A 22,629-nucleotide genomic window follows, 5' to 3' on the forward strand; every position below is an offset into this window, starting at 1 on the left:
TTCTACCATTATGAATTACACTTTGAAAAAGAATACCTTTCCAAAAAAAGTGAGTTACCATAGATAGTGAAAAATGTAGATGGATTTTATCTGTTTTTGAATGTTTTCTTTTTTTTTTTTATTGTTAATTTATATAATCTAACCTTAAACTCTCAGAAACCTTGGACAGGAATGAAGTGAATTCTGTATAAATATAATGAACAGAATAAAAAGATCAAATTAGAAATCATACTTCCTCTGAATTCAGAGACTAATGAGGCAAAATCATGGCAGTAATTGAAGTGAAATACTTGCTGTGCTTAAAATTGAAAGGTGGAGTAATCTTGTTGATGTAAGAAATTTTATACTGCAACTGTTCAGGTGCAGGATTCAGGTCTGAGACAATAGATAGGAAAGTTCATGAGAACTAATATTTCTTATATGAGAAATAAAATACATGTACTATGCTATCAAGTACTTGTGAAATTAAAATATGCGCACATCAAATAAAATAAAAATGCTCGCATTGCATTAACTGGATCATGGTGTTTCTGTATCTTGTGATTACAGCTTTCCTGAGCTACTAGTACTGAAACTAATGATGGGATGAGTCCCATTGTGTGCAGTTATTCAAGTGGGGTAGAGATGTTGAGTACCGAGAGTGAGTACTGACAGTCCAGTACCAGGAGGCATGGCAGGAGGGAAGAAATGGAAAATTCCTGGGAGGAAAATTAGTAGTCAGTAGGAAAAAAGTGTACAGAGAAATGTGAGGACTGGATGAGGGTGGAGATGTTTAGAATGAAATGAAGTGAAGTTGAGATTTTTCTGGGAGAGAAGTGGCTGGCAAAAAATAATTGTATAAAACAAATTAATTGCTGCTACATTTTTTAGTCGTCTTTTTGCTGACTTGTTTTTCCTCCTGCAGGAGATTTGTGTGAAGATAGTTCCAAGCTTCAGAATTGAGTATATTATACCAATCCTTGGTACAAATCCACATCTTGCATACTGCGTGCAGTTGTGGTCCCTACATCTCAAAAAGAATGTAGTAGAATTAGAAAAGGTACAGAGAAGGGCAGCCAAAATGGTCACGGGCCCAGAACAGTTGCTGTACTAGGAGAGACTAAAAAGGCTAGGACTCTTCAGTTTGGATAGGAGAAGGCTGAGGAGGGATATGATAGAAGTCTATAAAGTCATGAAGGGTGTGGACCAAGTGAACGGGGAACTGTTGTTCACCAAGTCCCAGAATACAAAAATTAGGGGGCATCCACTGAACTTAGTAGGTGATGGATTGAAAACCAACAAGAGGAAGTACTTTTTTATGCAACATGTAGTTAACTTATAGAATTCATTGCCACAGGAGGTAGTGGAGGCAGATAGTATAGTCAGATTTAAAAAAGGGTCTGGATAAATTCATGGATGATAAAACTATTAATGTATGGCTTACAAACCTTTTCCTCAGCAGGACTCCATTTAAACAATGGAAATTTTTTGTGACCCCAAAATGATGCAGACAAGATCAACAAGTCATAAATATGGCATACCAATGCTTATGGTCTTCATAGTTTTAATTTTAAATAATTTAAAATTATTTGTAGATAAAAAACACCATCTAAAAAAGCTATTACATGCTTTTATTTGACATTTATTTCAATTGTTTTAACTGTGGATTATATTTACTGTGCTTCTACCCTATGCTTGACCATAGAGAGTGGTATTACGGGTTTTTTCGCTGACTTTTCCTCAAGCATAATTCTGACCCTGACAAGTGCAGTGGGCAAGACTAATGTTTCTTTGACAGGGAGAGGTTTCTTGCATTGTGCAATGCAATAAATCACTTCAAATGAGGCCCTCTGTGACTGCACAGACACGGACAGAGTGGTCTTGAATTTTAATTTCTGGCAAGATAATTCCTTTTCATATTGCTCGTAAAATGACCTTGGCTTTCCTTCATGTTCCCTGTGTTGTGAACTCAGATGACATTTAAGCTTGTTGGGTTGCATGCTTTTTACAAACAAAACAGCCTGGTACAAAACACACTGTGGTCTTTCTTTCCCACTCACCCCAGTACATGTAAATCCAAGCACAATGAGGGATTCATCAAATTTTCGCTTTCATGTCTTTCCTTTCCCATACTCATCCTTGTCATTAGTTTTATTGTTAGAACTCAAAGCAGAAACTTTTGGAGAAAAGCATCCACGTTAGATTTCTCTGTCATGTAAAACATATTTAGGCCAGCATCAACCTACTGATTTTTATGTCAGCTTCCTGTAACGTGTAAGCACCTTGCATTGGATCTGCAATTATCATGTGGGGATGAATAACTGCCATGGGCAAGAGCTGCATATTTTTAAACAGGAGTATATTCATCATAATACTGACCGATTCAGGCTGGACATAAGAAAGAACTTCTTCACTGTCCAAGCCCCCAAGCTTTGGAACAGACTGCCACCGGAGGTGGTTCAAGCACCCACTTTGAATGCCTTCAAGACACATTTGGATGCTTATCTTGCTGGGATCCTATGATCCCAGCTGAATTCCTGCCCCTGGGACAGGGGGCTGGACTCGATGATCCTCCGGGGTCCCTTCCAGCCCAAATGTCTATGAAAATAAATGGTTGACACTGTTGAGCATCTTTCCAACCTCATTTTTGATCCTTGCAACCCCAAATGGGATTGTGACTGCAAGGTTGGGAACTACTGTATTTATGGCTATGGATCAGAATGGTTGGAGATGTTTCCTCTAGCATAGTCATACAGAAGTAGGGGTGGAAGGGCCTTCCAGGGGTCATCTAGTCCAACCTGCTGTATCTGTAGCCAAACCGTCCCATACAACCATAAACTCTGCCACCAACCCTGACACAACACAGACCTCTCCTAACACCCTAACCTGCCACAGGTAAGGTAGGGGACCAGAGGTTCAAGGAAAACCCTGTACAAGAAAAAATGGACCAAAGGCAACCCTGTACAAGAAAAAATGGACCAAAGGCAGGGGGATGCCAGACATCCTCCTCTTCCTGTGGGCAAGGTACATGAGCCAGATCTGCAAGCTGGTGACTGGTGCAGAGACCAAAATAGCCTGTCTACTCAAGTATTTTGCAGGTCACCTCCTGAGACAGTGGGGGGTGTATGCACGAACCGAAAGGAGACTGTGGACCATGGAGCACCCCTGGTTCTACAGGATCCTGGATGAGTTCCGGGGTGAGTACGGGCTACCGAATGAATGCCCAGCTACCACATCCAACCACAGAAAGATACAGAAGGTGGTCAGAGCCAGAGACAGGCTATCGACCGTGGAGCTGCTCCCTGAAGACAACTGCCAAGCTGTCTGAGAGCAGATCTTCCACAAGGACCTATGAAAGGACCACAGAGACCTGAACTGGCTAATAGCTCACCAGGCACCCCCAGTGAGGGTGCGGAGACACAGAGATTCAGCACAGCTGCCCCAGGGAAATCTGCCAAGGCAAAACACAGACCATCGACCACCTCCTATGGCTTTGACCATACACCAAGTGGGTGTGGAAAAAGGAAAACTGGCTCCACGAAGAGGTGACAGCGGTCAGGTGGATGACAAGGAAGGCAGTGCTGTATCGACACTTGGTCCAGGAACCTCCCGATGTACAGACTCATGGAGCTGGAGGAAACAGACTGCTAAAATGTTTCTGTGTGAACTCTAGTCCTACCACCATAAATTGGTGGGAGAGGACGGAGAAGATGCAGCCAACTCCATCTGGCAAGGACCTCCCAAGACGGGGAGTAGACAGGGATAACCAAGAGGCCAGTGACACAACCGGACCTGGAGTCAGCGCCCATGACAGCAGTAGTGGAAGCAACAGTGACAAGGACAGTGAATGGACTGAGAATGTAAACCCCAAAAGCGGGGCTAGGACTAAGAGACTGTGATTGGGCTAGGGCAGGGGCGCTCAAACTTTGTGATGCCGCGACCCCCAGTGCTGGATGGCAGCCGGGGACAGGGAGCTCACCCAGCCAGCTGTTGCTGCCGTTCACTGCTCGTTGCTATCACTGTGCACCGCTTCTCCGGGCGGGCGAAATTTGCGGCCCCCTTTTAAGTTGCTCGTGACCCCGAGGCGGGTCGTGACCCACAGTTTGAGACCCCGTGGGTTAGGGAAAGGACTGTGGATGGGTGGGTGGGTGGAAGTGCGGGTTTATTCTAACAGGTGCGTGGGTTTTAAATATGGCATAAGGTATGTGCAGATAAGCTTTTACTAGATGTTGTGTTTATATTTCCCAAAAAATCCCCAACAAACAGGTGAAGCACAGCAGCCATCTCCTGCTCTATGGAGCGTGCCCATGCGGCTCACCAGCCCCCGGGAGATCACGTGCCCCTGCACAGCGCCACCAGTCACTGCGGGCGCCGGCGGCAGGAGGAGGCGCTTCCTGCTGCGCCCCACCGGGCGGGGGCGGGGCCGCGTTCGGGGACAGCCGCCCAGGCGCTAACGTGTCCCGCGCGGCGCGCCGTAGCCCGGGGGCGGAGCGGTTGGGCCCGGCAGAGCGCGAGCGGCAGTTGCTGGGGTGACGCGGCTCGGGGGGCGCTCGGGGCCATGGCGCTGAGTGGCGCGGACGGCGACAACCGTGAGCCCGATGTGATCGCCCAGGGGAGCGCCCTGGAGTGTTTCACGGAGGGTCCGGAGACCAGCGGTTTGATCCGCAACCTGCGCGGCATCTGCGGGGACCTGGTGGCTCGCGAGGCAGCCGTGGAGAAGTTCGTAGGTGAGGGCAGATGCCCGTCCCCCTCCCCCCTCCCCTCCCGTGAGGCCGACTCCCGTGCTAGGAGCAGGGGCCGCGGGGCATGTAGCCCAGGGTGCTCAGCCCGGTCCCCGGAGCTCGCCAGCCGCCGGGAAATGTATGGGTGATTCTTTTCCCCCTCTCCCCCACCACTGCCAAGTGTGAAGCCCCTTGCTGCTGGGCCGTGGCCCCCTTCCCCACGCATTCGGGTGGGGCCCCCCATTCCCTGCACGGCTGGATTGGGCCCTTTTGGGGTGATCAGACCCAGCACTGCCATCCTAGACCCTCTGTCATCTGAGAGTGACTGGGAGGAACGTTGGCCTCATTGCTGACTTGCATCCCTCTTCCAGAGAGATCCGACTCCTCTGGTGGGGCTGGCACAGTTACGTGGGATGTAATGCAAAACCTTCTGATGCATCAAAACCACTGTTCCAGAAAACACTGATTTTATAGTTACTCCTCTAATGACTTTGAGGACATTAATCTGTATGCGTACAAATGGTTTCAGTCCTAGTCTCTATGAAAACCTCAGAAGGAGGAAGATCACTGCTGCTGTGCAGTTGTGTGTCATTAGCACCCCAGCAGACAGAAGTTCCCTTCTCTTTCAAGGTTTCTAGTAGTTCTGGGCCTGCTATTAGAGACTTTATAAATGAAGGGGACTTATTAGTTTTGGGGTTGCTAGTACCATGGCGATGACAGTCATGCAACCTTACTGACATTGCTCATAGTTTTTTTCATATTGTGGTATTAGCAGCTCTGAATCTGATTAATTGGCAAAGCTTTGGGATTGGTATTAAAAGCCTTGAAAATGGTGAGAGAGAACAGCTGTGAAACTGAGTAGCCCTGTTCATATTCAAGACCTCTAATATCAGCACTGTGACAGGTCTCCTCCCTTTACTATTTCTGGTGTAGTTTAAATGAAATACAGTCAGTTGCAAAGCAGACAGTTACGCTTTCACATAGCATGCAGACAGTGGGGTTGAAAGATGCTGTGCACCTAAGCAGTTTTACATACCTCACAGAAACCAGTATTTGGTACAAAGTAAGTAATGAGCAGCAAACCTGCTGTTTAGTGAATGATGTACTTACCTGGTACAGTGTACTTTGCTTGTACCATAATACTTACATATGTCACAAAGATATGGAGCTGTCATTTTTTTGTGATATCCTATAGGACATAGCTGGGGTGCTCAAGCCTTCAGCTTGCAGGCCAAATGCAGCATGTAGAACCGTTGCATCTGGCCTGCAGGGCTCCCCACAAGTCAGAGAATTTGGCTGTGCGGGAGTGGTGGCCATGAATACAGCCATCCCCCATCCCCTGACTAATTTTCAAACCCCAAGACCCGCATGTCTGGTTGGAGCCAGGTTGCTCCCCTGCCCCTCCCCACCTTCCCCCTGACTGGGTTGGTGCTGGGCCACACGCCCTTTCCTCCAGGGGGCTGGGCCTAGGCTTTACCCCTTTACTCTTATGAGCCAGGCCACACTCTATTCCCCTCAAGAAGAGGGGGCAGGCCATGACCCCTTTTCTTTGTGGGGTTGGGGTAAGGCCAGGATGTGCCCCCATTCCCCTGGGGGCCAGGCCATGCCATGCCATGCCCCCTTTTCCCTGCAGGGGTGGGTTACATCCCTTTCCTTGTGCTTGTGGGGCTGGTGAAGCCTCCTTTCCTTGCTCTAGGGCTGTCCTGCTCCCCGCCCCCAATGTGGCTAAGTGGTGGCCACTCTGCCTTGTGCACTGGACTGGAACCACTATTTTGTCTGCAGTTGGACCAGGAATTGCTCATCCAGTTGGCCGGAGGAAAAATGTTGAGCATCACTGGGATATAGGGACATGTGTCAGGCTTCTACTCTAATGGGACTAAAGTGACAGTTGCCATAGTTGGTAAGTGCAACATAGGTGGATGAAGGATTTATGAGCTGGGTGAGCCAGATTGCACAGTTACGAGAGTCTTAAGGAAACACGGAAATAGTGAAAATGTGTCTTATGCACTTCTTCCATTATTTATGTAATGTCAGGTGACCAAAAAACCACTTTTGGCTTATTTTTATGTTAAATTTGAGTTGATATATTTATCTATATTGTTTTGACATAACTGGTAAGGTACGTACCTTAATAAGGCACTTGGTATGTGCCTTATTATGTTCCATAGAAGACGAACATAGGAATGGAAGGGACCACAAGCATCACTGAGTTCAATCCCCTGCAATTTCTGGCAACCGCATAATAGACATAAACATTTACTGTAGCCCTCCCCACGTATCTTAAGTTGCAGCTCAACCCCAAAGAGTCTATAAACTGTAGTTTTTTTTTTATACTGAAGATCCTAAAAGTACCACTGAAAAACAGCAAGAGAAATTAAATGTGCCACCAAAGCTTTAATCTGCTCACCATATTGGCAGAGACTCAATTCAGAGCAGGTGACAACAGTACACCAGTTAGGCACCTGATAAGCAGGGATCCTGGTTTTCCCTGATAAAAAATTACAAATTTTCTAATAAAAAACTAAATTGTCTGATAAACCCCCCCTAATCCATGATTAAAATTAAAAGCCCCCCAAAGCTCCCCCAGCCCTGCTGGTGCCCCTCAGTCCCCCCACAACAGTCTCTCAGCCCCACACACTCAGGCACACATGCAGACAGACACGGACACAGATGCATGCATGCAGGGACAGACACACACACCAGCAGGTAAGTGTGTGTGGGGGGATGGGGTGGAGTGGGGGAAAGGGAAGGGGTTTGGTGGAACCAGATCGAGAATGGGGGAGGGGGAGTATGTCTCTATGCCCGCAGCCAGGAGCAGGGCTGGGGGGGGGCGAGGGCAGTGGTGCCCTTCTGTGGGCCACACACATGCCATGTGGCTGGACGTGGGGGGCAGGGTGGCTGCCACTGCCACACACTGCTAACACCACTGCCACAGCTGCACCCTGTGCTGCTTTGCCGTGGCCAGTCACATGTGCGGCTCTGTGGGCAAGTGGTGTGGTAGCGCCCATGGTGGTGGCTGCCGCATGTGAGTTTTCTCCCTGCCTCCCTTCCTCCCCACTCAGTGCCCCTCTATGGGCTGCACACATGCCACCTGGCTGGGGGGGGCTCACACGCAGCACCCCCCACCAGCACTGCCCTGTCCCATTGTTTGCCATTCTGCTTGCCCGCAGAGCCAGATATGCAACCGGCTGTGCCAAAACAGCACAGGGCATAGCAGTGGAAGTGGTGTGGGATTGTGGGAGCTGCTGTGTGTGAGCCCTTCCCCCCCAGCTAGCTGGGCAGCATGTGTGTGGACTGCAGAGGGGCAACAATGGGGGGCGGGGAAAATTGTTGCAAAATTGGGAAATCCACAGGTTTCTCTGCTAAAAGGTAAAATCTGTTTTTTTCTCCAATTAAAAACAGGAAATCTGTGGTTTTCTCTGTTTTTCTGTGTGGAGTGGAAAACCTGGATCCCTGCTGATAAGTTTTTCAGTACCACTAACCAGTGCACTCTACCTAATGTCCCATCTTTAGCTCTTGTCAGTCTGATGCTTTGGAGGAAGACTAATAAAAATATCCCAGAAGTCAAGGAGAAAGAATCCTTTCCTATCCCCCCTTCCCATATATTTCTTTCTGGTCTCAGTGGGTAACTACTGGAAATCCTGAAGCACAATACTAATATGGTGCTATTAAGAGAACTCCTAAGAAAATATTACAGTTTTATGGTTAAATACTTAACTCAGTAAATGCCAAGAATGAGAGTAGATAATCTTATCTCTGCATCCTTGTGTGCTTTATTATACAATCACTAATTTATACAGTGATTGTATAATATACTGTACACTAATTTCTGAAATGGTGTACAGTATATCATGCAATATTTTATCCACAATTTTAAGTATACGTTGGTATATTATTTTTTTCTTTCATTTATACCACTTTGTTATTGTGATGTAGTCCATCATTTTGCTATTCGTTTTATATGATTTTTTTTGTTTGGTAGTTATTTTAATAATTTCATCACTACCCTTGTTTTGTACACTTTTCAGTTATCAGCAAGGACTTCCCTCATTGCCATTTAGGGGATGATACAGAAAACTTGTGAAAAAAGGCATTTAGCTATATGTGTCAGCAAACTTTCACTGGTATACTGTACTTGTGAACTTAAAGTATAGTCTGGAAGGGACTTTACTGAGGACTCCTGAACATTTTTGCATGGTTCATAAGAAGGAACTCCACTTCACTGTTTCTCAGAAACTGTAGTCTGGGCCTCAACCCTACATTTCTTTCAAATATTTAGTATGTAGCAAAGTTATCCATGCATAAATGTACAGTGAAATTTGATTTAGCTATGTATTTCTGCTGTGAGACTCATCAAGTGCTATTTAAAAAGTAATAACTTTGTCAGACTGAAGCCATGCTTTGGATCACACCAACCTACAGGAGCATAAATGATAGCAGGTTTTATGTGGGGGGGGGAGGGAACTGGAAGGGCCAAAATGTATTTTAAAGGTGTAAAAGCAAACAGAAGTTTCAAAGTGTAACGAAGGCAGGCATCTTACAAAATAATCAGGGCATCTTCTGATAAGGGTTCATCACAAACAAAAAGACCACTTTGGTGGGAGTAACCAAAACTGCTCATACCATCTCCTGTGTTGTAAATTAACTGCACCTGTTCAGGAAATATGCAGCAGATGATTAATTTTTTTCAAAATGTGCTGTGACAGTCCTAATGTGTACCCTGAAAACATGTACTTGTCCTTTTGAATTTGATGTTTTGTCTGCTTAGAACTCTCAATAAGAAATACTTTTTTACACAAAACCACATGTAGAATCTACTGCCACAAGTTATCGTTTATTTCCAGAATGTAGCATAAGTTGATAAGAGATCACATATTTTATAAGCAAAATGAGAACTTGCCCAGCCACATTAGATAGGCTAAGCAATTATAAGCTGTACAGTTTCATGCTTCAGGACATTGGCCAGTTACTAACTGCCTGAAGTGAGGAAGACAGTTTATTTATAGGGCAGAGTATTGCATAATTATCAATTACAGGATAGTTAATAATGTTTAATTCTTATTCAGTCCTCTGATGTTCTACCCAGTTGTATGGTTTTTTTTTTTAAAATATAAAACGTGAAATCATAGCCTTGAAAAGTTTTGTTTAGTCTAAGTTTAGTCTTGCCAGTATTGCAGTCTTGGAAGTCGTTTCTGACTGCAGAATTACAGTATGGTTAAGCAAGCTAGCAGGATGTTGAACGTTATTTAATCTCTCCGTTGTTGTAGGAATCAGTAGAGTTAATTGGATTGCAATTGCTGTATTTGTTCACATGCTTTCTTCATGGCTAAAATTGCCACTGACTGACTAGGCTATTAATTTTTATGAAGATTGTCTTTTACTAGATAGTACAGTGGTACTCAGTAGTGTTCTAAGAGCTAGTGCCAAGGTGGAGCAGATTGAGAAAACCTTGAAGTTGATTCCCATGTTTTATTCAGTTCTACAGTGCCATCTAGAGGCATTCCAAGTGTATTGCTGTTAAACGTTACTTGCATCTAGGCTCCTAGCAGTAAAGAGAAGAACAAAAGTAAAGTAGCAAAGATGTAGAAAGCAGGATAATTTTTCAAAAAGAGAAAGGCAGGAAAATGGAAGGATTAAGAGTTCTCCTCCATTTCTATAGTCTTTTCCTCCCCTGCTTCCAAAATAAAGGAGATAGAGAAGAAGTTCCTTTGGCTACTGGGATAAGAATCTTGTGTTGCTTCAGCGACTCTGTGATCATTGGTGAAATCTAATTCTCTCTTCCCCTGATGCTTTAGATTTGGATTTAGTTTTTACTTTAATTTAAAGGTACTTTATTTATAGAGCTTGTGACAGGTTGCCTTTGTGGTATTATACATACTAAAATGCATAGTACAGGCTTTTGGGCAGAAGTCAGAATTTCCCTGAATTAAAAAATGTGGCCAAAATATAATACACAATATAGATAATGCACAGGATTTGATTCTAGAAATGATCCCTTTAGAAGGGTCTTGTAACTATTTCCAGCTGAACAGGCAGGCCATACCAAATATACTAGGCCAGGGATTGGCAACCTTTAACCTGCAGAGTTGTTTGACCTGACTCCCAGATGTGGGGCTTCAGTGCTGAGCAGCAGGAACTTTCCATGTGTTGCGTTGGGGAGAAGTGGCAGTGGTGGCCTGGGTCCTAGTGCTAACTGTTGTTTAGCTTCCATGGGTAGATCTAGGAATTGGAAAAGCAGGAAGTGTGAGATGACTGGCTGCTGCAGGGGTGGCTACACCTCTTCCCCATCGCCCCCATTCCAAGGGCAGACCCTGCCTTAGCAACACCTGCCGGGGATTTCTTGGAGAGTCTCCAAAGCAGGTAAGACTCTCTCCCCTGCAGTGCAGCACCTCACCTACCCTTCCATTCCCTTCTCCCCTTCTCTATCAGGGTTGGCCCAGGATTGCCTCTGACTATAGGAAGAGGGGGATAAGTGCATGGTTGCTGTCCCTGGCCAACTTGGAAGGAGGGGGAAGTCCTAGGGCTGCTGCCGCTCCAGCCTGGGCTTCTGTGAGTGGCTGCGTGGGGTGCCAGGCTTGGCTGAGGACAGCAATGGTAGGTGGGTCTCCCCTTCCAGAATCTTTCTCTTTGCCCAGTCCCACTGGGTGACCTCTGTTGAGCAGCAGCAGGTGCTGGAAGGGGGACTGCCTGCCACCATCCCCATCTGAGCCCTGTACCCAGCAGCTGTATCCCTCAGGTTAGTGGGGGAAACTCAGTGGAGGGGAAGGTAGCAAAGACCTACTTGCTGCTGCTGCTGGTGTTGCTGCTCCTATGCCTGGCACCCTGAATAGGCGCTCCACACAGCCCTTGGCTACAAAGGGGCAGAAGCCCTAAAAGGGTGGAAAGTAGATCCCAGGAATTACAGGCCAGTCAGCTTGACCTCAATCCCTGGTAAGGTTCTCGAGAAAATTATCAAGAAGACCCTTCTGGATAAGCTGGCTGAGGACAACATCCTGAGGGTTAGCCAGCATGGATTTGTCATGATTAGGTCTTGCCTGACCAATCTCATCTCCTCCTATGACCAGGTGATGCATCACCTGGACAAGGGAGAAGAGATTGATGTCATATACCTAGACTTTAAAAAAGCCTTTGATCTGGTGTCCCATGACCTCTTCACAGAAGAATTGACCTCAGCTATAGTCCGATGGCTGGGAAATTGGCTCCGAGGTCAGACTCGGAGAGTAGTGGTCGATAGCGGCGAATCATTATGGTGCTCCATGACCAGTCAAGGCTCTGTCCTTGGACTAGTTCTCTAACATCTTTATCAATCCTGGACATTGGTGTCAGAAGCCCACTGGCTAAGTTCGCCGATGACACTAAACTTTGGGGCACAGCGTCCACACCTGAGGATAGGCTAGTAATCCAGGCTGACTTGGATAAGCTTAGTAAGTGGGCAGACACAAACCTGATGACATTCAATACCGATAAATGTAAGGTACTCCACCTTGTGGGGGGAACCCACAGCATACTTATAGGCTTGGCAGTGCCATGCTTGCTAGCACCACTGTTGAAAGAGACTTGGGGATCATGACTGACCACACGATGAACCTGAGCACCAATGCGATGTCGCAGCTGGCAAAGCAAACAAAATCCTGGCTTGCATCTATAGATGCTTCTCAAGTAAATCTCAGGATGTCATCCTCCCGCTGTACTTGGCCTTGGTGAAGCCACAGCTGGAGTACTGCATCCAATTCTGGGCTCTGCAATTCAAGAAGGATGTGGAGAAGCTTGAGAGAGTCCAGAGGAGAGCCATGCACATGATCAGAGAGCAAGAGAACAGGCCTTATGAAGAGAGGCTGAGAGCCATGGGACTCTTCAATCTGGAAAAGTACAGGCTCAGGGGGACCTGGTGGCTGCCTGTAAGGGGTATTCATCAGGATCTGGGAGAACTTCTGTTCACCAGAGCGCCCCAAGGAAAAACAAAGACGAACTCCTACAAGACTGTTTTAGGCTGGACATAAGAAAAAATTTCTTTACTGTCGCAGCCCCCAGGACCTGCAATAGACTCCCTTCAGAAGTGGTGCAGGCACCTACTCTGGACTTATTCAAGAAACGCTTGGATGCTTATCTTGGTGGGGTCCTTTGAACCTAGCTGACTTCCTTCCCCTGGGGCAGGGGGCTGGACTTGATGATCTTTGAGGTCCCTTCCAGCCTTAATGTCTGTGAAATCTATGAAGCCATCCTAGGGCTTTTCCTGCCCCTGGCTCAGTTGGGTATAGTGGCTGTATCCCCCCTTTCTTCACGTGCTCAATGCTGGGTCTGCCTGGATCTGCCAGATTAGCCAGGGGCTCTAGCTGGCTCTCAGGGGAACCAGGAATCTGGGGCTGTAGGGAACTGCAGCCTCTGGCACATGAGGTATGTTGTGTAATAGGTGTGTGACCATACCCCTGCATCTGCCCCTGGTGCCCTGAACTAAATCATTTTGGCTCACAGCCTAAAAAGGTTGTTGACCTCTGTCATGGGCAATAATGACTAGGACATTTTTTTCAGTCAACTGAGGGAAGGAAGGTCTTGTATATCAATTGTGGGAACAAATTAGCCTTTATTTTCTTATGAAAAGAGCTAGTAGCCCTTATAATTGTAAAAAACACCTTCCAAATCTGAAATGATGCTGAACTACAATGTCCAAATTCTGGTTTAATTACTGACCCTTAAGAGTTGAGCTGTATGTGTTGGCATTTCTCCAGGGGGTGGAGAGAGGTAGTTCTTTGAGTGGTGGAGCTCTTTTTGCTCTGTGACTGCTTCTCCATATCTGTCCAATGTCTATCCATCCTCAGTGTTGGAGGAGCCTTTACCGTTTCCGATCTATTGATTGCTGTTGGACTCTTGTGGTAATAGATCCAGCAGCTTTGTTTCTGTCTCACTTGGAGTCAGTGATTGTGTATTTGTGGGATTTTTAGACTGGCACCTGTTGATGGTGAGGGCTGGAATAGAATGCAGTAGCTGGAGAATGGGTGGGTTTAGGATCAGGATTCAAGGAGATGTAAACAGTAGGAAGGCAGGTGGGATATACAGAGCAAGGCTGGTTTGCTTGTAACAGTTACAGTCCACGCAGTATAGTAGTGTCCTCACTTTGCAAAGCTGCATCAGAAATGTACCACTGCCAGCTTGGTCTTCTGGAAGAGAGAGCTATAGTGAGCTCTGCAATAGGGTCATGCAAAAAGGACCCCACATTTCTTCATCTGTCTGTGCTTTGAGGGTTGGCTTTTGGCAACATGAAAGATGCTCAGGCATGAATTCATGGATGTCTGTTGGTTGGAACAGTAATGGATGGTAGTCATGAGTAAGATGCACGGTCTTAGTAATTTTTCTGATATATTCTATATGCATAAAGGGCTTAGTCTGTGTGTGCGTGTGTGTGTGTGTGTGTGTGTGTGTGTGTAAAATGCTTTTGGAGCACTCTGATTTGTTGTCTCGACAGGCAATCACAATGCTTACTGAAACGGCCAATTGGAGTGCTCCGCACAGACAGACACACAGGCAGTTGGCCGGATGTGGAGGATTGGGGTGTTGTGGGGCTGGACTCTGAGTGGGATGGGGTGGGGGGAACTTTTGGAACTCTCAAGCTTGGAGGCAGCGGTGGCACGGGGTGCTGGCAGAAGGGGACAGAGGATATGGTGGGGATGGAGTGGGACAGTGGAGCGCTGCCACGACAGAGGGGTCAGACTGGCCCTGCTCCTTGGAGGGGGCAGCAGCATGGGGGTGCTGGCGGAGGGGATGAAGGGGACGGCAGGGCAAGTTCTGGTCCCTCCCCCCTCCCTTGCTCCTGGGAGGTGGCGGCAGCATGGGGTGGTGGTTGGCAGTACTCTGTCCCCGCCTACCCTTCCCACCCCACTGTCATCCTTGATGGGCAGTTCGCTAGTATATATAAAATACTCTGTAGAAATCTGGTATACAGTAGAGGGTGATGGCATTAGTTAGCCCAGGGCTCTCTTCAGTTGGCAGCCCCTGGACTCCCGCCTGGCTGCTGTTCCCCATATCTCTTTGGCTAGTGCTGCAGTTGTAGTCTCTAGTTTTCTCCTCTCTTAGCTTTCAGTCCTTGCTTCAGCCCAGGGTTGGTACAATGCAGCCCATGACACTGGGGGTGCCTATAGCACTGAGCAGCAGGGGAGATGAGGTGGGGGTGGCCTGCACACTATGTGTAGTGTTGTGTGTCGGGGAAGGCTGCTTGCATGCATGGTGCAGTCAAGGTGGGGTGCACCAAAGCAGATTGCCCCTGCTAGTGCAGCCTATGCGGTATAGTGTGAGGCCTCTGGGAGCTTGTAAGTTGGGCAGCCCTGTGTTAGCCAGTAGGGTGGAAAAGCTTTGTAACACAGCTATGTAGCTGGGTGTATAATTAATTAAAATCAATGCTCTAGATTAGAACATACTATTTTAATCACTTACCACTTAAAAAGTTTTTCTTTTTTAGTTATAATGGACAAATACCAGGAGCAGCCTCACCTGTTGGATCCACATCTAGGTAGGAACATTTTCTCAGTCTGTTTTTTTGTGTACATGCTTTGACATGCTGTTAAAAAGTCTGTGTTTGCCTTTTGAGGCTACTGTGGTTGATGGTATAGCAGGATGCTGCACGCTGTCTATGGCATAAATAGGGCGAAGCTAACAGGGCAGCCACCCCAGGTGCTGACCTGAGGTGGGTCACAAAAAATGGCTTCTGCTGGCAGTGACACTATTGCAGTCACAATCACATGCCATCCAGAAGTCACTGCCATTCTGCTCTGGGCGCCTGAATGCATCCCTTTGCTACTGGTCAATGTGCTAGCTCTTCGTTATTAGAGAAACAGCAAGCTAAATTTGCACAATTTACTAATGCTTCCTTTTTTTCCTTCTCTAGAGTGGATGATGAAATTATTATTGGATATAGTTCGGGACAAAGAGTCTCCTCCTCCACTAGTACATCTGGCTTTTAAATTTCTTTACATCATTACTAAGGTAGAAATCAGATGTAACATTGCACAATTGTAATAATGTATTCACTTTGAACAACTTATTTGGTTACAGATTTTATTTTTGAAAATATATGGAGTGATGTTCATATTTTATAACATTGCCTGCAGGTTTTTTAATGAAAAGCAACATGGAGACTGCAGCTTCTTGACTTTTGCTGTGATATTTTAGATAAGATATAATTAATTTCAGATAAGTTTTAAAATATGGTTTAGAGAATCACTCGTTCTTTTTCATAGCATTGAGCCCAATTTAGGAGATTGTTTTACAGACATTTTCTTCCATTTTTGGCCAAAATAATTACTTTCCCTTATTTGCATTCCATAACTATTTGTAGTTGCTACAGCCTTTGTCTGGAGAAGAAAGTAGCTCTAATTAGCTATCTCCTAAATGCGATAAGTGTTGGTCACTTAAAAGGAGATTATTACAATGCTGACAGATATTCATTTTATCTCCTCTTTCTGTGTGTTTTGTTTTTCTCCTACCCCAACCCTTGCTAATTTTTTTTTTTTTTTTTTTTTATTGCTTTCTCCCACTTTGTTCCCTGCATATACTGTCTTGCTGCTTGGTACCTTTTTCTCATAGATATTCCAATCTCAGCAGTGTGTCTGGTCCTAGAGGGTCAAATCTGTGTCCTTTCCTCGTGGCTGTTTTGTAGTTGGTCTACTGAAATGTTCATTTCAGCAGTAAATATAAATACTTGTTTTGCTATAGACATATGCAACTTTTAACTGTATTAAAGAAGAGAGGGAGTTGCATGTTGTAGATAATGGTGGGGTTTGTGGGGTGTCAAGAATGTTGTTTGTGTTTATTTCACTGATATGGCATGTGTGATCTTGCTGGAAAGCCAGTGTTATTCTGTATCAATTTAGGTTGTTTTTGTCAGTGTATAAGTTCTTTTATATATGCATATCTTTATTATTTTGGACATGGTTTAGGCAAGGAAGGGCTGGATGCATATTTAAAGACAATTCCCACCCCTGATCACTGACAGAAGGGTCCTCTGGTGGGATGGGCCCCAAGTTATTGTGTGTGTGTGTGTATAATGGGATGCTGGGGAAACAGCCACAGTGTCATGCACTGAGGTGTGGCTGGTTTGGCCTGCAGTTAGACACCCAAAGCACAGATGTAGTCCATATAGGTCCCCAGGAAGCTGGGGGTTTGAGGGAGGGGTTGGCATCAGAACTGCATTTGGAATCTGTAGATCAAGTCGGGACAGGCCAGGGTTAGAAGCCAGAGCTGGAGACAGGGTAATCCCAGGGTTAACTGGGGTCAGAAGCCAAAAACCAGAGCTGAAGATTAAGCCAGAATCAACAGCAAAGAACTGGGATCAGAAGCTGGAGTCAGCGGGTGGAGTCAAAACCAGAAAACCAGCTAGGAAGCACACAGAAGGTCAGTAGCAAGGACTTCCTATTGCCTGTGGCTTCAGGGGATTCTCTGCCTCACTTAGTCCGCCTGGAACCAAGGTGCTGCCTCAGTATCTTGATTGGGAGGATGACCTGCCCTGATATCTTGATTGGGACTAGTGGTGTCCAGGAATCTGGCCTTGCCTCATTACATGCACAATAGCAAAAGCATCTGAGAGAAATGGCCCACCAGCCAGAGGAATGCCAGCTGTCTCAGGGAGAGAAAGTTCTGGAGGACAGTGTAATTCGCGAGAAACGTGACTGCTGGTGGGGATGCAGGTTGGCTTTATGGTTATCTAGAAGGCTGTGTGATAAGCCTGGCTTTTGGATTTAAAGTCCCCAACATTAGGGGTGGTGGAAACATCAGGAAGACTGTTCTCTGAAAATATTGACAGGACTCTCAAGAGGGCTAAGGTATAGCTGGGTGAGAGGGTAAGAAACTGTATTTTAGGGGTGCATTGATAAAGAATTTTTGGGCTGATACTGATGGTCAGTTATTAATGAACTATATTGGCCAATACTGCTCTGTTTGCTTGGAGAGCAGTGTCCAGCTGGTAAATCTGTTGGGGTGGGGGAAAGGGGTGCTGCTCAACTGGGGTAGGGTGAGGCATGGGAAGAAGCCATGAGCAGTTTGTTGAGGTGGCTGGGGGAGGGAGGGTTGAGCTCCTGCTGCTGTGTGCATCTCCGGGGGAGCAATGAGGATTATGTGCCTCCTGGATCTGTGTGTGGGGCCAGGGTGGGCTGCCACAGGGGGCGGCACTGGCCTTTTCCCCATGGTGGGGCAGGGCTGGGCTGGGGCTGTGCATGGGGCGGGTGATGACACCGCTGGGAAGGGAATATCATGAATTTTGTTATGGCCACAGCCCACCCTGTAGCCCCTCCTCTCAGTGCCACCACTGCCCACCCCAAGTGTAGCTCTGGCTCAGCCCCACTTCTGGGAAGAGCCCGGCACCACCTCTAGCTTGGAGCAGGCAGCTTGCCCTTGCCCCACACACAGTTCTGGGGGGTACATGCCCCCCAAACCTCCTCTGGGGGTGTGTGTAGTGGCGGAAGTCACCTTCTACTCCCTGCGCCCCTGTGGACAAGCTGCTCGCAGCTCTGTCCAGTGCCTGCTGCTGCTCCAGCCCCACTCCCTCACTACGAGGGTCTTTGTCTGCCCCCCATACCCCTTCCCTCCCCTCCGCCCCTTCCCTCCCAAATAGACTTACCAGCCGGATGTTGCTGTCCAAGCTGCTGGGCTGGCCATGTACATGGTCGCAACATTTATCAGTGACGTTGGCCACATCAGCCAAAAAAAAAGCTGATTGCCGAAAATGTCAATTTTTCTTTTGGTGCCGATATGATATGGACCAATGTATCTACTGTATTTATCTCGTTTTTCTCTCCAGGCCTATGGTCAGTTTTCCTCTTCTAATTCTTTTCTCCTATATAATAAATCCTTTTGCTGTTTTCTCCCCTTAGTGATTTCCTATGGCAGAGAATGATCTCTGGGCAAGTGATACCCATTCTATGGCAAGGGGGACCTGAAATTTCTTCCACAACCCAAAAGGGAAGACACTTAGGGCTGGCAGAGATTCTCCTGCTTTATTTGTGAGGTCTGGTGTAAGAGCAGTGGAGATGAGGCTTGGGGGGATAAGAAGTTATCCCAGAGCAGAGCAAGGTTTGTTCCTTGGGACAAGAAGCAGAATAGCAGGGAAAAATTTAGAGCTTTCAGGGAATTCTATGGATATTGCATAGCACCAAATTCTCTAAATACTAAGAGCAACATTGTCAGGGGCTTGATTTTTAGGGTGATCCTACATGTAAATAAAATGGGGTTTTTTTCATGTTTTTCGGGAGGGGGAAATGTCAACTTAGTGGAACAATGCAGTATTTTTAAAGCTGAAGAATTCAGCAAGCACTGATTATTAATTACTTGATGATGAATCAAAAGCCTAGTTATCCGAGTTGTTACTTAATTAGTAGAGTTTGAGCAAAGCTGACATGTTTTGAAATATCAGGTAATTTGGAAATTAATTTGTACTCCTGCTCTACCTGATATATTAACACTATCTGAAAATGCTTCCAATAGTTCTTTTGTATTCTTAATAGTATCTCAAGATGGTTTATTAAATTGTGATAACCTTTCTCTTGGCAGGTTCGAGGATATAAAACTTTCCTCCGTCTGTTTCCTCATGAAGTAGTTGATCTACAGCCTGTGTTGGATATGTTTGCAGATCAGAATCCTAAGGACTATGAAGTGAGATTCCACCCTTTCTGTTTTTTAAACAAACAAAAAAATCTGAAAAATTGTTATGCAGAAATGAAAATGGGGATTCGCTAAATCTGTCAGACTCGGTATAAAAGTCTATATACTACACATTTCTACATATTACGAAACATCTAGAAATATCAAACTTGACAGCCAGCTTGAAATTGGTCTTTTCAGAAGAGAAATCTGGTCTTACTAAGAGGGAGGTTCTGTTCTGCTTTTTCATTAGTGTTAGGTGTTGGGAGTTTGGTCTATTTAATACATTTTGTAAACATGATAGAGAACCAGTCATTTTCTCTACTTTAAATAGAAGGGATGAGGGTTAAGAATAAAATATAATTGGCAAGTTCAAAACCACTGAAAGGGAAAAATAGATAAGTAATTAAGAAATAATAAAAAAAAAAGATTTTTATCGTAATTATATTAGTACTAGCAAATTGCCTGTCAAGAATGGCAGGGAAGGGGGGCCGGCAGAGAGAGAGCCCCACATTCGGCACCATGTCCCCTCCTCCCCTCCTCCTTTGGGTCTGACCCTGCTCCCCCCATTCCCTCCTGCTTCAGGTCCGCCCCCTCCCCACCACTTCGGCTTCCCTCTGGGAAGGGGCTCACACTCCGGGAAGCCATGATGGGCTGCTGCCTGTCATGGTTACTCAGTGCTCACTGCTCCAGCTGCCGGGCAGGGGTGGGGCCCGGCCTCCACCACTCGGTCTGTGCTCAGGGCATGATTTCCTACCATTTCCTTCTTCACTGGCAGCCTCCTTCTTACTCTGTATGTTTACCTCTGTAATGTTTCCCTTTGGCTTCTTTTCCCCCACTGCTTTCTTCCCCCTCCCTCCTCTGCTTTACCTTTTGTTTCTCCCTTATATTTACACTGCATCGTCTCACACTTTGAGCTCCTCTCATTCCTGTTCTCACTGACTGCTACACTTTTAGTTTCTCTCATTTCTTGAAGTCTCAGAACAGCAGAGACTCCCTATACCTGAAGAAGGATGACCGTGCCCAAAAGCTTGCTAACAACTTTTTTCCAATGCTTTTTTCCAAATAAAAGATATCACATCTACTCAAAAAACTTTGCCAACTATTTTGTGGAATGTAAATATCTCATACATTTGAAATGTGCATGGTCTGGAGTTCTGTCATGAGACACTAGCAAGGAAGAAAGGCCCACCAAAGTCAATACTTCTCATAGCAAAAGAGAGACATAAAATAGCAAGAGGCCCACTGGTGAATCCTTGACAATGGGCCATGTGGTCAAAAACCTAACAAAAATATAAGAAACCCTTTGTGGTTATTTTCACCTCTCTCCCCCTCTCTCTTTCTGTCTTTTCACTTCTATTTAATGTTGGTCTTCCACCTACAGAGCTACAGAGCAATCAGTTGACCCAGGGTGGGCAGCAACCACCCTTTGCCAGAGTGTTCAGTACAGGGAAGTGGCATTTTAGACAGCAGGGTTGAGGCAGGAAGAAGGTAGCCACAGGGGGATATGGAAAAGTCTGGGCGCAGGGAGGCAACCTTGGGGGACAGGGATTGGTGAGGCTGGGGAGAGGTAGCATGGGACACCTGACCAGGGTAGACTTAGCAGAATAAACAGAGATGGGAGAGGCACAGCTGGACAGGTGATTTCACCACTTCAAGGAGGTGTTGTGGCACTGCAGTAGCAGGACATAATAAATGGGCTTGAGCCACTGCATGCGGGACAGATTGTTGCCCTCGTATAATAGGATGGGATTGGGTGAGAGAACCAGCATGTAGCTCTTTCTTCTGGAGCCACATTTAAATTGCCACCCCTGCAATATGGCATAAGAGTATTGAAACACACAAAATTTTATTATATTTCTAAATATGTTGATAAAAATATGATGTTTTTCCTTTTATCGTTGACAATTTTTGCTACATTCTTCAGGGGCAATTCTCAGCAGTTTAATCCGTAAATCTTTTCAGGCAATCTGAATGATTTGTCTGAAAGATTTATTTGTATTCACAGAAAAATCTTAACAAAGATATGAGAACGTTTGAAAATGTGGCAGACTCCTCTTTTATTTTAAAAAGACACTGTTAGCTTAAACCAAACTTCTGTCTGAAAAAGGTATATACAGTTATTGCAAATAAAACCTAAAAATACTGTAATTAAGAAATTGCAGTAGGAAAAAATGTTATTTTCTCTCTACATATCTGCATGTGATAATTCTTTGTTTAGTTTCACTTTCTCCTTTTGTATCATCACTTTCCCCTTTATTTTTTTTGTGGGGGTGGGGAAAGGGAATTAATGGAAAAATAATCATCATCAAATGTCATAGGCATTTTTTGTGCTTTTACAAGTTGTGGTTGAATTAGCGGAAACTAAAAGGAAATATACACTTGCTAGATTTCAGATTGACAGGGTCTTTTTAGTAACAGTGGTTAGTGTTTGGGTGCCATCTTATTTTTTCTCCTTTGGTGTTTTAGCACATTGTATGTCTAAATGATAGTCCTTGTCTGCTTAGGTGGGGAAAGTTCTTGGAGCAACACATGTCCATGTAACAAATTAAAAAAACCCTTGTATTATTATTATTTCCCAGACATGGGAGACTCGCTACATACTCGTGCTATGGATCTCCATGATATGCTTGATTCCTTTTGATTTGGCTCTTTTTGATGGAAATATTCCTTCTGAAGATGGGCTTGCTCGGATACCAGTAATGGATCGTATACTCAAAGTAGCAAAAGTAAGCGTAATACACTTTGTAATATACAAAGACTTTATTCTGCTTATGCTGTTGTAATATATGATAGTTTTTTGATCTTTTTATTTCTGACCTTATTTTGTGTAAGTAGGAGTATAGTGCACAGTTACCAGGAATTGGATTTTTCCATTGCTTTTCTTTAATGTTAGTTGGCAATTAGTTTTTTCTGTTTTTTTCTGAAGTGGTAACCTACTGTGTTTTAAGAGTGTATAGTATAATTGCATATCTTGTTATCCAAGGTTTGGAGCATAGCCACTTACTTTTCAATATAACTGTCTGTAGTTTGAATATTTTTACACATATGTTTCCTAACATCATTTTAATTGTAAACTGAATTCTGGACTATACATGGATAACTAGAGAAACTGGACCTTTTCAGCCTCCGCAAGAGAAGGTTGAGAGGCGACCTGGTGGCTTCCTATAAGTTCATCAGGGGGGCACAGAAGGGAATTGGTGAGTATTTATTCACCAAGGCCCCCCCGGGGGTTACAAGAAATAATGGCCACAAGCTAGAAGAGAGCAGATTTAGATTGGATATTAGGAGGAACTTCTTCACAGTT

General features: G+C 45.4%; 1 protein-coding gene across 1 annotated transcript in view; it reads left to right on the forward strand.

Annotated features, from left to right (window-relative positions):
* The first annotated feature begins 4,522 nt into the window (after window positions 1–4,522).
* TBCD (tubulin folding cofactor D) overlaps window positions 4,523–22,629 on the forward strand; it is a 226,913-nt gene continuing 208,806 nt past the window's right edge. Inside the window, exons 1-5 of the mRNA XM_019542712.1 lie at window positions 4,523–4,706; window positions 15,151–15,201; window positions 15,577–15,674; window positions 19,233–19,334; window positions 21,905–22,051. Of these exons, the coding sequence (XP_019398257.1) occupies window positions 4,538–4,706; window positions 15,151–15,201; window positions 15,577–15,674; window positions 19,233–19,334; window positions 21,905–22,051 (567 nt within the window). The 5' untranslated portion in view covers window positions 4,523–4,537. The remainder of the gene's footprint in view (window positions 4,707–15,150; window positions 15,202–15,576; window positions 15,675–19,232; window positions 19,335–21,904; window positions 22,052–22,629) is intronic.

This window comes from Crocodylus porosus, unplaced genomic scaffold, assembly GCF_001723895.1.
Source record: "Crocodylus porosus isolate Cpor-Errol unplaced genomic scaffold, CroPor_comp1, whole genome shotgun sequence".
In the NCBI taxonomy this organism is placed as follows: domain Eukaryota; kingdom Metazoa; phylum Chordata; order Crocodylia; family Crocodylidae; genus Crocodylus; species Crocodylus porosus.